The sequence below is a fragment of the Cavia porcellus genome, unplaced genomic scaffold (genome assembly GCF_034190915.1).
Source record: "Cavia porcellus strain 051 isolate PalLab524CR breed Dunkin Hartley unplaced genomic scaffold, mCavPor4.1 scaffold_12, whole genome shotgun sequence".
Lineage (NCBI taxonomy): Eukaryota > Metazoa > Chordata > Mammalia > Rodentia > Caviidae > Cavia > Cavia porcellus.
Window position 1 is genome coordinate 57,988,804 of NW_026947495.1, and position 16,372 is coordinate 58,005,175.

Below are 16,372 nucleotides of genomic sequence, written 5' to 3' on the forward strand. Positions count from 1 at the left end.
CACTGAGGAAGTAAGATTTATTATTTATTTATTTATTGATTCATTCATTCTTTTTATCCACAATTTTTTTTTTTTTTTTTTTTTGAGTTGGGGTCTTGCTATGCAGATCAGGCTGGCCTTGAGCTCACTTTGTAGCCCAGGCTGGTCTCAAACTCTCAATGATCCTCCCACCTCAGCCTCCCAAGCGCTGGGATTACAGACATGAGCCACCACGCCTGGCTGATTCATTCATTCTTGAGATAGAGTTTCCCTATTAAGCTCAGACTGGCCTCAAACTCGTGATCCTCTTGCCTCAGCCTCAGCCTCTTGCATGCTGGAATTATACCCAGCAGAAAGTAAGTTTTATTTTTTTTTGTCTTTTTCAGATAGGGTTTCACTGTGCAGTTCAGATTGGCCTTAAATTAACATTGTAGCCCAAACTGGCCTCAAACTTGAAGTGATCATCCTGCCTCAGCCTCCTAAGTGCTGGGATTACCGGCCTGTGCCACCATACCCAGCTGAAAATAAGGTTTTAGACCCTGAATAAATGTACAGTGAGTATGGGAGATGTGGTGTACACCTGTAATTCCAAAACGAAAAAGGTTGAGGCAGGAAGACTGCTTAGAGACCAATCAGGACCACATAATGAATTCAGGGTCACCCTGAACTACATAGATAGACACTGTGTCCAAAGGAGAAAAAAAAAGAAAGAAAAGAATGAAATTAATTCTCTTTTCTAGGCACACAGTCTTCCTTAGCTCATTACATGTATTCTTTTAATCAATTGTGGCTATATAGCTCTGAGTGTTTGTTCATTTTACCCCTTTTAGACTTTATCTCTCCTTTTGTAGACATTTCTTTTTTTTTCTTTTCACCTTTAATATCTTTTCTCATTTTCTAGCCAGACTTTTTTGTCTCCTAAAGTAGGCATATCTTGCCTTGTTTTTTTTTTTTTTTAATTTTAAAAAGTTATTCTTATTTATAGAAACAGTAGTTTCTTTGACTTTCAGCTAATATGGGTCTGTATTTTTGGAATGGGATAGAAGATGGATTGTTTTGCATGTAAGTCTAATGTATTTATGTTAGAGCCAATATAATTTTGTTTTAATACTCTTACATTTCTCAATACACTTGAATTCTATCTTGTTTCATTTTTGGGTATGTTTTTAACTTTTTTCTTAAATACTATTTTATTTTGAAATGCTCTTATGTTTATGTCTCTGGAAGTTTAGAACCCCTGACCTCAGATTGAATGCTTTTTTAAAATAATTTTTAAATTTGAATTAGTACATGCTTACAATTTATGCAGTTCATAGTCATCTTGGAAGTGGTTACATGTACCTAAATGCTTGTTACTCAAATTAAATGTTGACAACTCATCATCTGTTTTTGTCATCTACTTTTTTCAGAGGACTGAATTTCTGAGCAAATGTACATGGGTGCTGGGCAGATGCTAGTTTCTAAGCAGAAGTGTTATTTTGGCTCTAATATATTATTATTCTAAGCAAAATACTTAAAAGAAATTTATCCTTAATTATATATTATATATAAATGAATACATTGTATTTTTATTTATTTATTAATTTTTAGCAGCCGATATACCATCAGAAAAAGACCTTAACAAAGTCCTTCAGCTTTTGGAACCTCAGATTTCCTTTTTAGAAGACCTAACTAAAATGGGAGGAGCAATGAGGTCTGTTCTTACTCAGGTTTTGACAAACCAACAAAACTACAAAGATCTGACTTCTGGTGAGTAAAATGTTAAAAAAATTTATAATTTACTCATATTACTATAATAAGAAAGTATACCATATTTTAGTAATTAATGGTAAAGTGTAGATTTTCTGAAGAATGCTAAATCTGGAAGTGAATAGGAGAAATTTTTATTTTGTAGACGAGATAAGTGAGCTCCAGAAAAATTAAGTGAGCTGCTTTAGACTCATAATTAATTTATATAGAAGAACTTAGGTCTCCTACCTTTTGTTGTGACATATTTATAGTTATGTTCCACCTCCCTCTTTTTAAATAATAATTTTTTGGTCTATTGTTTTGTATTCTAAACTTTTAGATTATATGCTTGAGGATTTTATAATATAGAGTTTAAATTATGAAACAAAATTGCAGAGCATTTGTGTATCTGGTATACCATTATAGAAAACAGTTTTAATACCTTCATTCTGTCATTCTGCCCAGATGATACAATAATAAATATATCAATTATTTAAAAACATTATTAGTATTTTCAACCATGTTTTTTTTCTTACTGGTATTAACAGGATGTTTTGAAAATTGAAGTTTATCTTTTTTTTTTTTTTGTACTGGGAACTGAACTTAGGACCCTCACGCTTGTGAGGCAAGCATTGTGAGGCTGAACTATAACCCCGGGCCATGTTATACATCTTTAGAGTTGTAAATTTTCTCATGTGTGTTATTTGTCATATGTTAGATAGTCTTATCTGTAATATTTACTTCTTCAACAGATTGTTTTTTTTGTACTGGGGATCAAACTCATGACCTCGCGCTTGCCAGGCAGGCGCTTAATGCCACTGAGCTAAATACCCAGCTTTCCACAAATTCTTGTCAAGCACTCTTTATGTCATTGATTCTTGGCTTATTTGGAAAGTTAGAAATATACCATGTAATCCTATCCTAGTCCTTACAAAGCTTATAGTCTTAATAAGTGAGATGACATTAATAAAATTCAAGAACTAAAAAGTCGTGTGATTATAAACTATAATAAATGTAAAGAAAGGGTAGGACAAGTGGTTATAAAGAGAGACCTGTATTTCACTGGTGTGATAGGTGATGAAGCAGTGTTAGGAAGCAATATTTAAAATAATTCCTAATGATTAGGGTTAACTCATTTAGCTAGAAGATAAGGGGAGTTGTGTGGTAAAGGGGTGGGGTTAAGCTGTAAGTAGAAGACATCTGTTTCTGGCTATCAGACTTGTCCTTGTGTCATAAACAGCAGAGATTGGGCAAAAGATGAGGCACCTGTTTTTAATACAAGTCAGTGAATTTGAATACAGATCGGTAGATAATCAGGTCTGGATAACAGAGAGAAAAATGATTGAAAAACCTTCAACAGAGCCTCATGAACCTCATAAAATCTGATGGTCTAACAAGCATGTTGTTAGGATCCCAGGCATTTGAAGAAATGGCTAAGTTTCCCCAAAATGGGTGAAAAACATTGATTTGTAAATCCAAGATACTTAACGAACTGCAGCCATGACAAATTACACTCCATGTACCTTCTAGATTCCAGGTGGAGGAAGAGCATGTGGGGATATTAATGGGTGGGAATGGGTCTGTGTCTTTCCAAGGAACTAAAAAGGTGAGGATGGTTTAAGTGAAATGAATATAGGAGGACAATATAGGAGGAAGGCTGCCACATTTTACTCGATTAGATCAGAACTAGTATGGGCAGGTTTTTTTTTCTTTTTGAGACAGGGTTTCACTGTGCAGTTCAGGCTGGCCTTGTACTCTCTTTGCAGCCTAGGATGGCTTTAAACGCAAGTGATCCTTCTGCCTTAGCCACCTGAATGTTGGTATTGCAGGCACGTGCCACAATTATATCATAATTGAAATGTAATGAAAAGTCATGGAAATATTTTACCCTTAAGAATGAGATGATGAGATAGGATTTAAAAGGATGTTTTGTGAAGAAGAAATTGGAAGGGGCAGGTGAAGGGCAGAAGTCTAGGATAAAGATAATAGTGGTTTTTATTTGAGCTTTCATGATGAAGTTGGAGAGAGATAAAAATCGTATCAGGACATCTGTCATTTTTCCAAACTACAGAATGTATATTTAGAAACCATGAACTGAGAAAGAGAGCCAGCAGGTTGTTCTTAACCATTGTGGGAATGTAAATTTTAGGAATGACTTGAGGTAGTTGTCTTCTTTTATTTCTCCAATTTGAAAAAATTCTTTATATCTTGAAATTAAACATCATTAACAGCCGTCCTTGTTTAACTTCTAGCAATGGAAATCAAATCAAATTTTGACTTAAAAGTTGGATATGTGTGATTTAGCTTCATTTCTGCTGTGCTTGCATACTCACTGGCTATCTGTGTTGAGTCTGTAAGCCTCAGCTTCTTTCCTTGGGAAAATATACTCATTTTGCTCAGGATTATTGTGAGGGGCTGCCAAAATACAATTATCTAGGTGAATATTACTATTATTGAGATCAGTGCATAGCTTTTATTATCCAAGAGAAATGCAGTCATCTGCCTCTCCTTTTCTTCCCTTCTTCTTTTTTTTTTTTGGTTGGCGGGCTGGGATAGAATTCAAAGCCTGACACTTGCCAGGACAAAGCTCCACCACTAAGCTGTACTCTCAGCCTTTAGCTATTTTTTTTTTTTTTTTACCAGACATTGAACGTGTTTTTGTTCTTCATAAAGTCATCGTTGTTGTTTTTAATATTGGGCTTGAATTGAAAAGAGGCACTATTCCTATTTGTTTCATCTGTTTTGGATTTTTTTTAAACAAGGCAGACAAAGATTAAAAATTAAAGAACCAAGCCAGGTGTGGTGGTACACTCCTGTAATCCCAGCACTTGGGAAGCTGAGGCAGGAGGATCATCGCAAGTTTGAGACCAACCTGGGCTACAAAGTGAGCCCAAGGGCAACCTGAATCGCATAGTGAGACCCTGTCTCAAAAAAAAAAAAAAAAAAAAAAAAACCCAAAAAACAAAAAGAAAAATTAAAGAACCGTTCTATTGGTAGTATTGATGCTATCAAAGAAAAGAGAAAAGCCCAGCAAATACTAAACTCTCCTATATGTTTATACAGGCAGATTCAGATTCCCTCCCCCCCCAAAAAAGGTGGCATATGCCGTGGAAATTTAGCTTCCACATAAAGAATAATTTTTTCCTTTCAGGATTTTCAGTTATCAACCTGTTTTTCTTTTGCTGTCACCCTATCCTGTATAAATATTAAAAGCAAAAGAAAATATTGGCAATAAGTAGTAAGCTGTAATGTTTAAGTGAAAGTTTTAGGATAATTTAATTATAGAAACTAACCTTTTAAAAATACTTTGGGAATTCAATTGTCTTATCTAGTATTTCAGTAGAATTTGCACCTTTAGTTCCTTAACTTTAATAAGTACATTATAAAAAGTTTGATTAAGAAAACAGGAATTAATGGGGCTAGGGATTTAGCCCAGTGGCACAAGCACTTGCTTACCAAGTGTGAGATTGTGAGTTCAATCCCCAGTACCAAAAAGAAAACAACAGCAACACCACCAACAATGACAAAACAGGAATTAATGACTGGGTTTGGTGGTGCATGCCTGTAATTCCAACACTTGAGAGGCTGAGGTGAGAGGATTGCCATGAGTTTGAGGCCAGCCTTGGTTACATAGTGAGTTCAATGCTGACCTTGAACTACATGGTGAGATCCTGTCTCAAAAACAATCAAAAAAACAAAAACCAAAAAACAGGAATTAAAAGTGATTTCATTTGTAGTACTTGAAAATTTCACTTAGGTATTATCTGTCCTAAGTACTGTACTTTGGATAAGTCTGAATACATGATGTTAGAAGAGTAGAGATTGTCAGATCAGAAAGTGATGTCCACTACATTGTTGTCATCTCCTATCTTATCTGTCTCCCGTTTTTATTACTGGTTTGCAGGTTCTCTGAAGGCTGGATCATAATCATGTGTTACTAATCTTTGTACACCCTGGGTCTTGTATGTCTGTCACCAAATATTTGTTAAAAATATGCTGTGTGTTTTGGGTTTCTTAATACCAAATATAAACATTAAAATGTTATGTGAAGCTGTTTATGTTGTTCATTATAGTTTCTTTTCCACTAGAATATCCATCTGTTTTATTTTTGTGTATATTAGTAGACATTATTGTACCTAGATTTTGAATGGAATATTTCTTCCGATTTTAAATTGTCCTAAATATTAGGTCTTGGAGAAAATGCTTGTGCAAAGAAGAGTCATGAAAAGTACCTGATAGCTTTGAAGAGCTCTGGACTCACATATCCTGAGGATAAGCTTGTGTATGGCATGCAGGAGCCATCTGCTGGTACTAGTACTCTGGGTGTTCAAGGTTTGTCTTAGTATTTAAGTGGAACAATAGTGATTTTTCTTTATTAAAGAAACAAACAAATCCCTCATACTTTTTTTTTTGTCTTTTTCCTTTTTATCGGTACTAGGGATCGAACTCACGACTGCCTGCTTTAAAGGCAGGCGCTTATGCCGCTGAGCTAAATCCCCAGCCCCTTGCTTTTTTTTTTTTTTGGTTTTTTTGAATCCCTCATACTTTAATGCACTGTTTAACAAATTCATTTCCAACTAAGACAGTGCCATTTTTCAAAGAAAAGTAAAAATTTAGATGAAAGAATAGATTAGCCAAAGAAGTAAATCTACTTTCCCTAATGGAATTTGATTAGCTTTTTAAGGTTTTGGTTCTAATTCATTAGAAATGTAGCAGTTAATATTCAAGAGTCATCCACATTTTTACTAGTTCAGCATTTTAGTAAATCATAGTTTAAAACTAAAAAGAAAGACATCTGTCTGAAATACTATTTGTGTTTACTGTATCAAATCTGTTTTCATTGAAGATTTCCTATTGAAAGATCAACCAAATTTATTTATTAATGTTGAACTTTGCCAAGGTAACAGAAAGATGCATCTAGTGTAATAAAACTTAGCTTTTTGATATTTGCATGTCTCAAATTAAATTTAAAGTAAGCCCGTGTATAACAAGTATGAAGAGCGACTTTCTTTTCTACTCTCTGTAGGTTTTGCAGGTGCAACAGGAACGTTGGGGCAAGCAGATTCTTCAGATGAGGTGAGATTTGAAGTTTTAAACTTTTTAAAATACATAATTTAAAAAGTTATAAAACCCTAAAGACTTGCAGATTGCGGTTTTGTAGATATACTGTACTTTAAGTTCTTCACTTTATTACACAAGGACACCAAAGCCCAGACTGGCTTCTGAGAAGTCTGTGTCATTGGTTACTTAGGCACAGGATAAGAACTTCAGCTAAATTTTTACTTCTTTTTTAAAAGTCATTTCTCGTTTCAAAATTTAGAAGTGGGAGATGGAAATTTATTTTTGGAAAATATCTACAAATTTATCCAAATAGTTTTCACATACATAATGAAGTTATTTAAAAAATTTAATTGTATGGGATAAATTATTAAAAATATGCATTATGACAAGTTTTCTAATTTCACAATAAAGTTTCACTTTATGTGTCAAAATTATTTTAAAAAGCAATTTTAAATTTAATATTTCTAATCTTTTTTACATTCTTGTGTTTTATTAGTGTATAAGAGAAAATTATGATTTTTGATTTACAAAATAAATTTCATATTTCCATTTAATACCTTTCATAATTGAAGTAAAAAGATTAAATTTAAAAATATGTATCTTTTCTTTTAAACCTACTGTGAGTTGGTAATATAAACTAAGTCAAATATACTTGTTTACAAAGATGTTTCTTTATGGAAGTTTTGTGATTTAACCTTTTAAAATTTACATTTTATATTAGTGTTTTTCCTTCTCCCTTACAAAGGCTCCCACAAAACGCAGCATTTTATGGAGTCTTGTTTTGAACAGTTCTAAAGAGTTTTTATCAGATGGAAAGGTAGTTTAATATACTGCTTAGGAAACTGACTCTGAAGTTAGACCTATAGAATTTGAAGTCTGATTCCTGTAGTGTGTCTTTGGGCAGTTGCTTAACTCTTCTATGCCTAAGTTTCCTTATCTGTAAAATGGAGATAATAATAATAATATTTATTTCATGGAAATATTAGGAAGATCGAATGAATTAATATGTTAAATAATTACAGCTGTGGTACTTGTCATATTGTAAATACCGTATGTTTGTTAAATAAAACTATTTAAAAATTGGCATGAATGATTAGTTTAAAATTTTGCTTTCTCTTTGCATTACTGTAAAGCTGGGAGTGATAGCATACACCCATTATTAAATCTCAGCACTCTGAGCTGGAGGTAGGAGGAATTCAGGCATGAGCCCAGCCTAGGCATTTGCACATTTTAGTAAGACTTGGTTTCAAGGGCGGGGTTTAACTCAGTGGCATAAACGCCTGCATTGCAAGTGTGTGGTCATGAGTTCGATTTTTGGTACAAAAAAAAAAAAAGACTTGATCTCAAAACAAAAACAAAACCCCAAGTGAACAAACAAACAAACAAACAAAGGGCTGGGGATACAGCTCACTGCGAAAACCCTATATTCAATCCCCAGTACTATCCCACTTCCTCCAACAGGTAACTTCTAAGAACCATACTGATGTAATGGCAAACGTGGAAAGCTTGTTCATATTTAAAATAATGACTGTCCAAAACAAAGCCAGGTGTGGTTGGCATACCTGTGATCCTGGCAGTGGGGGGAGCTGAGGCAGGAGGAACATGTGAATTTAAGGCTAACTTGGGCTGCAAAGTTCAAGGCCAGTCTGAGCTACTTAGTGAGACCTTCTCTCTTTTTTTTTTTAATCAGGACCACCTGCTTGCAAGGCAGGTGCTTATGCCGCTGAGCTAAATCCCCAGCCCCCGTGACCTTGTCTTAACAAACAAAACAAAACAACCTCTCCCCAGCAAAACCTTCAAAAACGTATAAACATTGTATTAGTTAAAAGCATAATAATTTCATTTAGAAGCAAGGGAAGGAGAATGGTGGTAGAAAGAATCATAATTGTTCATATGCCAAAGAAGAAAGTAAATACCAAAGAGGTGATTTTATGCTGCTTGTACTGCCATAAGGACCTTTGTGGTGAGGAGAGAAAACCTATCAAAGATGACTTCTAGGAGGATGAGGAGATAAGGATAAGTGGGTTCAGGGATTGTGCTAGCCACGGAGGGAGATTTTTTTTAAAGGAGATTCTGTATATTGCTGATAGAAAGTTTAGAAAATGATTGCATGATAGAATGTTTTAATGATTGTACAAAATAGTTTGCAGTATTTAAACATCTTGACTTTATTTGGAACAAAAGAAATTATGGTTGAGAATTAATTAATTAATTAATTAATTCATGTTTTTGAGACAGGGTTTCACTATGTAGTTCAGTCTGGCCTTGACTTCACTTTGTAGCCCAGGCTGGCCTTGAATTTGTAGTGATCCTCCTACTTCAGCCTTATGAGTGGTGTGTGCCACCATGCCTGACTGAAAGTTGTCTTTTCTAATTTTCTTATTTATGGATCTGGAAGCTGAATTTCTTAGAATTAACTGAGTCACTCAGTGTAGTGCTTTCATGCAGGTTGTGACAGGGTTGAGTCTGATCTCTTCTGGTCTAATGTTCTTCCTGGAAGATGGATAAACATGATTCATTACTGTTACTATTAAAGTACTCTTTTATTACTATAATCATAGTTACCATTGCTTGTTACTTATTTCTATGCAGCAGATTTCTCTAAAACTTTACGGCAGAAAATTGCCATTTTATTTTACTCAAAGTTGGCAGTTTGGAAAAGGCAGCTTGGTTATCTCATGTGGTTGCTCTGAGCTGTTGGCAGCAGCTGTAGTCATCTGACGCCCTCTCCCCTTCACTCTGTCTCTGGCTCTGGCTCTGTCTGTCTCTCATATCTGCTGTAGGGACAAATGTGATTTTTGCTTCAGTTTGATTAAAATTTAATGAACTTGATATAGCTAGATCCATAGGATTATTAGGCAAACCTTTTCATGATTTCATTCTCGTAATTCAACAAGTTATAAATAAAAGGAGGTAGGACAGTGGTATCTTTATTACTATTGTAAAAGAGAATTAGAATAATTAAAGAACTGTTTTGAGGGCTGAGGGTGCTGACCTAGTGGTAAAGCACTGACCTAGCATGAGCGAGGTCCTGGGTTTAGTGTACTGTACTGCATGAAAAAAAAGTTAGAATTTTAAACTGGAAGTGACTTCAGATGTTTTAACCCAGTCACTTCATTTTAAAGATGAAACCAATTTGGAACAATAACAGTAAAAAGATTTCTTTCTTTTCTGCAGATTTGTATTTGCATGAGCATGTATATTACAGTCTGCCTACTTTTATTCATGCAAATTCTGTTGTCTGTGCTGTCCCTAGAGTAACAGAACATTATGTACTCAGCAGTGCTATTTATATACATGACATTCTTTGTACTATTACTTCTTACTCTTTTTTTTGTATAGCTCATATGAGATAGGAGAAAATGTTTGTGTTGTGTGGAATCAGAAAGAAAATAAAATCAAGAACACATCTTCATGAAGTCTTTTAAAATTTAACTTTTAACCATCAGATACATTTGTAATCATCAGATAATACAGTTCAAAAGGAAATTATCTCTGGTGTTATATGTAAATCAATTTTACATAATAAACATAATTTATAATTAGCATTAGAGTTTCTCAGAAGGAATAGGATCTTTTAGGTATCTATACCTTTTTAAGGAGGGATTATTCATTGTTGTCTCCCCCCACTCCCTTTTTTTTTGTCTTTTTGAGATACGGTCACACTATACAATTCAGACTGCCCTTGAGCTCACTTTGTAACCCAGGCTGGTCTGGAACTCAGCGATCCTCCTGCTTCAGCTTCCTGTGCCACCATGCCTGACTTCTTGTCATTTTTTTTAAAAGCAGTGTCCATTTATCTGTGTGGAATGACTGGACCATTAATCTCTATGACTTTGAGGTGTGTAGCTGTTAATACAAATGAAATAGTTGGAAACACTTTTCTGTAGCGAAACTATAGCCCATAAATGTCTTTGTGGAAAAACAGAAAAAAAAAAAAGCCATAAGAAGGAAAAATTTATCTCTCAGAGATAGTCATTGCTTGTTAATTTTGCTTGTTTACTTTTTTCATCTATACTCTTACAGAAGAGAAATAATCATCAGCAGAATAAATTACCATGTAGATATGTTCTAAATGTTCTTGCCTTTGCCTAGACAGAATCTAAATGGGCATCTAAAACTAATTTGCCAAAAATTGCAGCAAAAGTAGGATTATTGAAATTGAAAGTTGGAGATGCTTTTCATAAACAAATGGATAAAAGAAAAAATTTACTCTTGGAGGTGTGAAGTTCTAATTTTTTGTTTTTTTGAGACAGGGTCTCACTGTGTAGTGCAGGCTGGCCTTGAACTCACAGTGTAACCCAGGCTAGCTTTGAACTTGCAGTAATCCTCCTGCCTCTGCCTTCTGAGTGCTGGGATTACAAGCATGTTGCAATTTTAACATATTTCTTTTGCTCTCCAGAAAGATCTTTATTTTAACTTTCATATTACACTCCTTTAAGTGTTAGTTTATTGGTTTGATATTACAGTCCTTTAAATTTTAGTTATTTTCTTTTCATCTGTCTAGTAAATTCATTCTTTGCAGAATCTGTGCTCTGGTTCAGTGCACAGTGATGGGACATCTTTTGATGAGCATACTGTGTCTTCAGTTAGGCCCATGGCTTTTGTTCACTGTTAAAACAGCTATATTGAACTGTTACCAGAAACACAATAGCCAAATGAAGTGCCTAGGTTCCTTGCCACTGTCTAGTTTGCAGCTGACAGGAGATCCTTTCCTGCCTTTTTCTTTTAGGGTTGATTAAAAGCCATTCTAATTATGGTGCCTTGCCTAAATCTTTAAGTTTCATTTTATTTTTCTAGCTTTCAAGAACTCCTTTGGCTTTAATAACCTAGTATGTTATATATTTTTTTTCTAGCTTTCTGTATTACTGTTAGTATTCTAGGTTTATTGTTTTAATAAGAGGTGAATTTATCTGATGTCTTTTTTTAAAAGCTCATATTTTTCTTCTAATAAGTCCACTAAAGGAAGAAAGGCTCTAGAATTTGCAGCCTAGGCATTGAATCTGTTTTCTGTGGGAGCAGTTTCTTCTCTCAAATCTGTTTGTTTCTGGTTCAAAATACTTTGGATCTATGTCCATATTTTTGTGCCAAAAACACTTGTAGCAATGTTACCTACTTTCTTTTCCTTAACTAGGCCTCTGTATAGGACTGTACTTGACCTGTTTCCTCTTGGCACTTAAATTGTCATCCTCTCCCTGGCTCCTGTACTACATCCCATGATAAATAGGAAGAGGCTTAACTTTCCATCATGTGTTTGGAAGGGTGGGAAATTGTGTTCATGAAGACTGTTTTGTTTTCATCTTTAATGCCTGAAATTTCTGTCACTGGGAGTTATTCCTGTTTGCTACAAGTATTGTTACTTCTCAAAAAAAAAAAAAAAAAAAAAAAAAGATTTGTTATGGGTGACATGGAAATCCACAATCTTGAGCAGATTGTTTCAATTAAGATTAGAAATCAGACTAGTATTTTTGAAAAAATATTAACTTAAAACTATATTCATTGTTGAATAAATAGAAAATATTAACAAAAAGTGACTTGGAGGTTGTCATAGTTATTTTTTTGTAGCTGAGACAAAATATCTGATACCCAAAGTTAAAGGAGGAAAAGCTCATTTTAGGTTACAGTTTGTAGAGGTTTCAGTTCATAGTTGGCTGGCTGCATGACAGCAAAGCAAGGAAAGTAGTGAAGAAGCGATAGCAAGTGACAGCAGCAGCCCTCTTTCTGTCACTTATATTGTATCCAGGCTATTCACCCTTCGGGCAGATAGCACTCGCTCAGATTGGGGACCTTTAGTACTAGCATCTCACCTTGAATCAGTCTCAGCATCACATCCTGTAGATTTAGCCACCTTTGAAAAGTTCTGCCTGTGACTTCATGAGGCTTTGGGGGGACATCTGGATACAAGCCATAACAGAGGTCATTAAATATAAACACATGTATTATAACAGATTTTATACTTAGTATGTTTTAATCTTTTCATGCTGTCATACTCTTAACTCGTTTTTCTCACTAATAATAGTTTTAAGCCTCAGTAACAAGGATTTTATCAACATTTTATTTGTGTATGTCATCAACACTTAACTGGTTTGATAATTCCATATGATAGTCTATATAGCATATTTTCTTAATAATTTTTGAATGCTTGGTCACAATAAATAAAGAGTTCCATCATTTTTGTCTTCATATAGTTACAGTTTTGCTGTAATTTTCCTAATTCTCTTCTGTTGCTAACCAAAGTGATTTTTTTGCTTTGTAAGTAACATTTTGATCATATATAGTACATAGATTCGCTTTTCTTATTTCTTTAGAATAAAGTCTTAGAACTGAAATTTCTGTGTTGAATATACCTTAAAATAGTTTCAACATAGGTATTGTCAAGTTGCTATTTAGGAACTATACTATACTATGTTACTAAATGTTCTTCCATCAGTAAACAAGCGTACCTGTTTGCCCATCAGATAATCTCCCTTCCCGGCTGTGTTTGATATCTCCCATGATGTTAAGCCTAACATAGTGGTCCATCTCTCCAGAATTTTGTCTTTGTTTCTGTGTACACTGTCTTACTTTCTCTTTCACTGGGGATCAAACCCCGAGTTTGATACACTATGTGATACTGTGTCAGTGAGCTTTTACCCTCAGCCACTCAAGTCTTTTCTTTTTGGAATGACTTTTTCCTTCTTTCCTGGCTAATTCTAATTGTCCTTTAAGACTGTAAGGCTGGGAGGTTTATAGAACTTCATATTTCTATGACCATTACTTGATGAAAAACATTCTTTTCATAGGAAGATTATATTTGAAATTCTAAAGAAGTCCTCACCTGGGATATAACATTTTTTTTTCCCCTCCAAGCTTGCCTTTTGTTTCTGATAAGGGAGAAATTTCCTAAATGGCTACTGGTTGAAATCTCAAACTCTGGACCCTCTGGGCCATATGGCATAATTTTTTTATTATTCTGTCTTCTAAGGTTAAATTTTATTCTGGCGAACTTCTCCGAGGGCAAAGTGAGAGCAGCATAGGAAGGAGGGAGTGCAGTTCAGTAATCATTCCTGGTGTCAGGTGGATTGCCATAGAGTCTTGGCAAAGGTGAGGCTTACCAGGAAGGGTGTATTGAAGTCTGAATGACTGAGCCAAGTGGAAGCTTTGGCAAACCTTTGAGAAAGGCACTATAGACTGGTCTGGACTTGACAGAAACTGCTATGGCTATGATGTAAAGGGCAAGGAAGCTACTTGAACAAATAGAGCTGCAATATGAAGTTGAGACTTTGTGCTTTGGAGGTTTTTTTTTTTTGGTACTAGGAGTCAAACTCATGACCTCATACTTGTTAGGCAGGCACCGTGCTATTGATCTATATCCTTAGTCTGCTTTGGAGATTTGATGAGCTATAATTGAGAAATTATCTGGGAGTTTATACTACAGTTCTAAGTTGCTAACAGCACTATTTTAAGCACAATCAAGTGCATGCTAAAGTATTATCGCCCAGGTCTTTTACTATTAGTTGATTCAGATGCATTTTAAGAGTAGGGAAAATATGTCAGGAAAACATGGAAATTGTTGATCCATATGCAATATTTCCTGCCTTAGGAGAGCTGAGATAATGGAGTAGAAAGATAAGCTTTAGCTAGAGAGGAACAAATCCTGGTATTAGCTACACAGGTAGCTGGAGGCTTTCTAGCAATCTTTTAGGCAAATTAGAAATGAGTACTTGCACTGACAGCTCGCTCCCCCCACAGAAGAGCACCTGTAGCTTTCCCTGGATTTCATAGTGGCAGACCCCTACCTCTGGTCCTCTTCCCCCTGCACTGTCTCATCTGGCTGATTTTCCTATTCTGTTGTTGTGCTGTGTCGGCATCCTCTGAGATAACCTCACAGCACCCCAAGACGTTTGCCTGGTATACAAATTATCTCCCCAGGTACCAGTTGTTGATTATATTACCTCTGTAGTTGCACACTTGAATAGGTTGTGAGTGATGACCTCTCTCCCCATGCCCTATCCTTGTTATTTTTAGTGTAAGGTTTTTTTTTTGTTTCAGGAATGCACACATTCTGTACATACAGAAAATGTCTGGATTTTTCCCTAAGAACATTTAATTTATTACTATTGTTATTTTTAACTGTGAACTCAATTTGAATAAATTGTGCTTGTTTTACAGAGTTTTATTTCTTGGGGCTGGAGATTTAGCTCAGCGGCATAAGCACCTGCCTTGCAAGCAGGCAGTCGTGAGTTCGATCCCCGGTACTGATAAAAAGGAAAAAGACCAAAAAAAAAAATTTTTTTTTAAATTTCTTGAACTCATTCTGGCTCCTGGAAACTTTTGCTCTATTCACTGTTTGAGCTCTCCCCTGTTCTCCATCCTTTCTCTCCACTTCCCTCTTCAGTTTTTTTGTGTATTTAATATCTATAAGGTTAGGAAAGTTTTTGATATTTTAGAGTCCTTCTGAGTCTTCCATTAGAAGCACAGATCAAGTTTAAGAGCTTTTGGGTTTTTGGTATTGGGAACTGAACTCAAGACTTTGTACTTGTCATTCGGGCACTAATGCCGCTGAGCTATATCCCTGGCCCTTCACTATATATTTTGATAAAAATTAGCAGCATTAGAAAATTTTGTATTGCAGCAAATATAGAAATGTGTAGCAAATTGGTATCATGTAAGCTTGCATGTATTATGTTTAACATAATTCTAAGCACATTTATATTTATACAGAATGAATAAATTTATGATTTTGACTATGTATATAATGCTGATTTTGTTTTTCTCCAGGAGGATCAGGATGGGAGTCAAGGCCTGGGCAAGAGAAAGAGGGTAAAACTAAGCAGTGGTACCAAAGGTATTTAGAATTTGCTTTTTTTCCTTTCAGCAAAATGATTCAAAAAATACTATTCATTAAGAATACTTGCTTGACTAGCCATAGCCATAGACATCAAAGCTGAAGAGAGTTATGTAATTAGATATATCTAATAATGGAGAAAGTATAGTTAGGAGGTCATTGTGAGGACCTGAGAGTAAGGAAAATTTCTATTGTTGGGATTTTGTTCATTGTTTTCATTCATGAAATGTGCACTGTTATATTTGAGCCATTTGATTGATTGATTCAGTTCTAGTGTGGTTTAAAAAAAATTTTTTTTTAAGGCAGGTTCTCACTCTGTAGTTGAGGCTAGCTTTGATCTCACTATGTAGTTCAGGCTGGCCTTGAAATTGTGGTAATCCTCCTGCCTCAGCCTCCCAAGTGCTGGAATTACAGGCAGTACTAGATCTAGTGTTTTTGATGTAAAGTTTTAGTTTGGTTTGTGCTCTTTTATAATTTGGAGTTTTTATAGTAAAAAAGAAACAAATGAAAAAGTGGAGAGAGAGACATGGGAAGAGTGAATAGCACTTAACATAGTAAGGTCTCATGAAGGACTCCCAGATGCCTAGTCAAAAAAAGTAGTAGATATGCCTATAGTAAAAGAATAGATTACTAATCATAATGGGTCACATTTATTGAACCTTTGTAGGTGCTGGATATAATCATGTACTTCCCTGCATTATTTGACAGAGTAACCATAAGCTTTATTACTACTGCTACTTTATTAATGAGGAAGTGGAGATACACTAGTTCACAGCT

At 35.0% G+C, this 16,372-nt stretch overlaps 1 protein-coding gene across 7 annotated transcripts in view; it reads left to right on the top strand.

Annotated features, from left to right (window-relative positions):
- The window catches only part of Ubr3 (ubiquitin protein ligase E3 component n-recognin 3), a 199,132-nt gene that overhangs the window by 32,016 nt on the left and 150,744 nt on the right, over positions 1-16,372 (top strand). For 6 of the 7 annotated variants that reach the window (XR_010050855.1, XM_063259240.1, XM_063259241.1 and 3 more), the window contains exons 3-6: positions 1,570-1,728; positions 5,896-6,039; positions 6,734-6,783; positions 15,529-15,595. Coding sequence is in view for 6 of the 7 variants with exons in the window: in XM_063259240.1 (XP_063115310.1) it covers positions 1,570-1,728; positions 5,896-6,039; positions 6,734-6,783; positions 15,529-15,595 (420 nt within the window). In the remaining variant the exon portion in view is untranslated. The remainder of the gene's footprint in view (positions 1-1,569; positions 1,729-5,895; positions 6,040-6,733; positions 6,784-15,528; positions 15,596-16,372) is intronic. The other variant, XM_063259242.1, reaches the window with a different exon arrangement.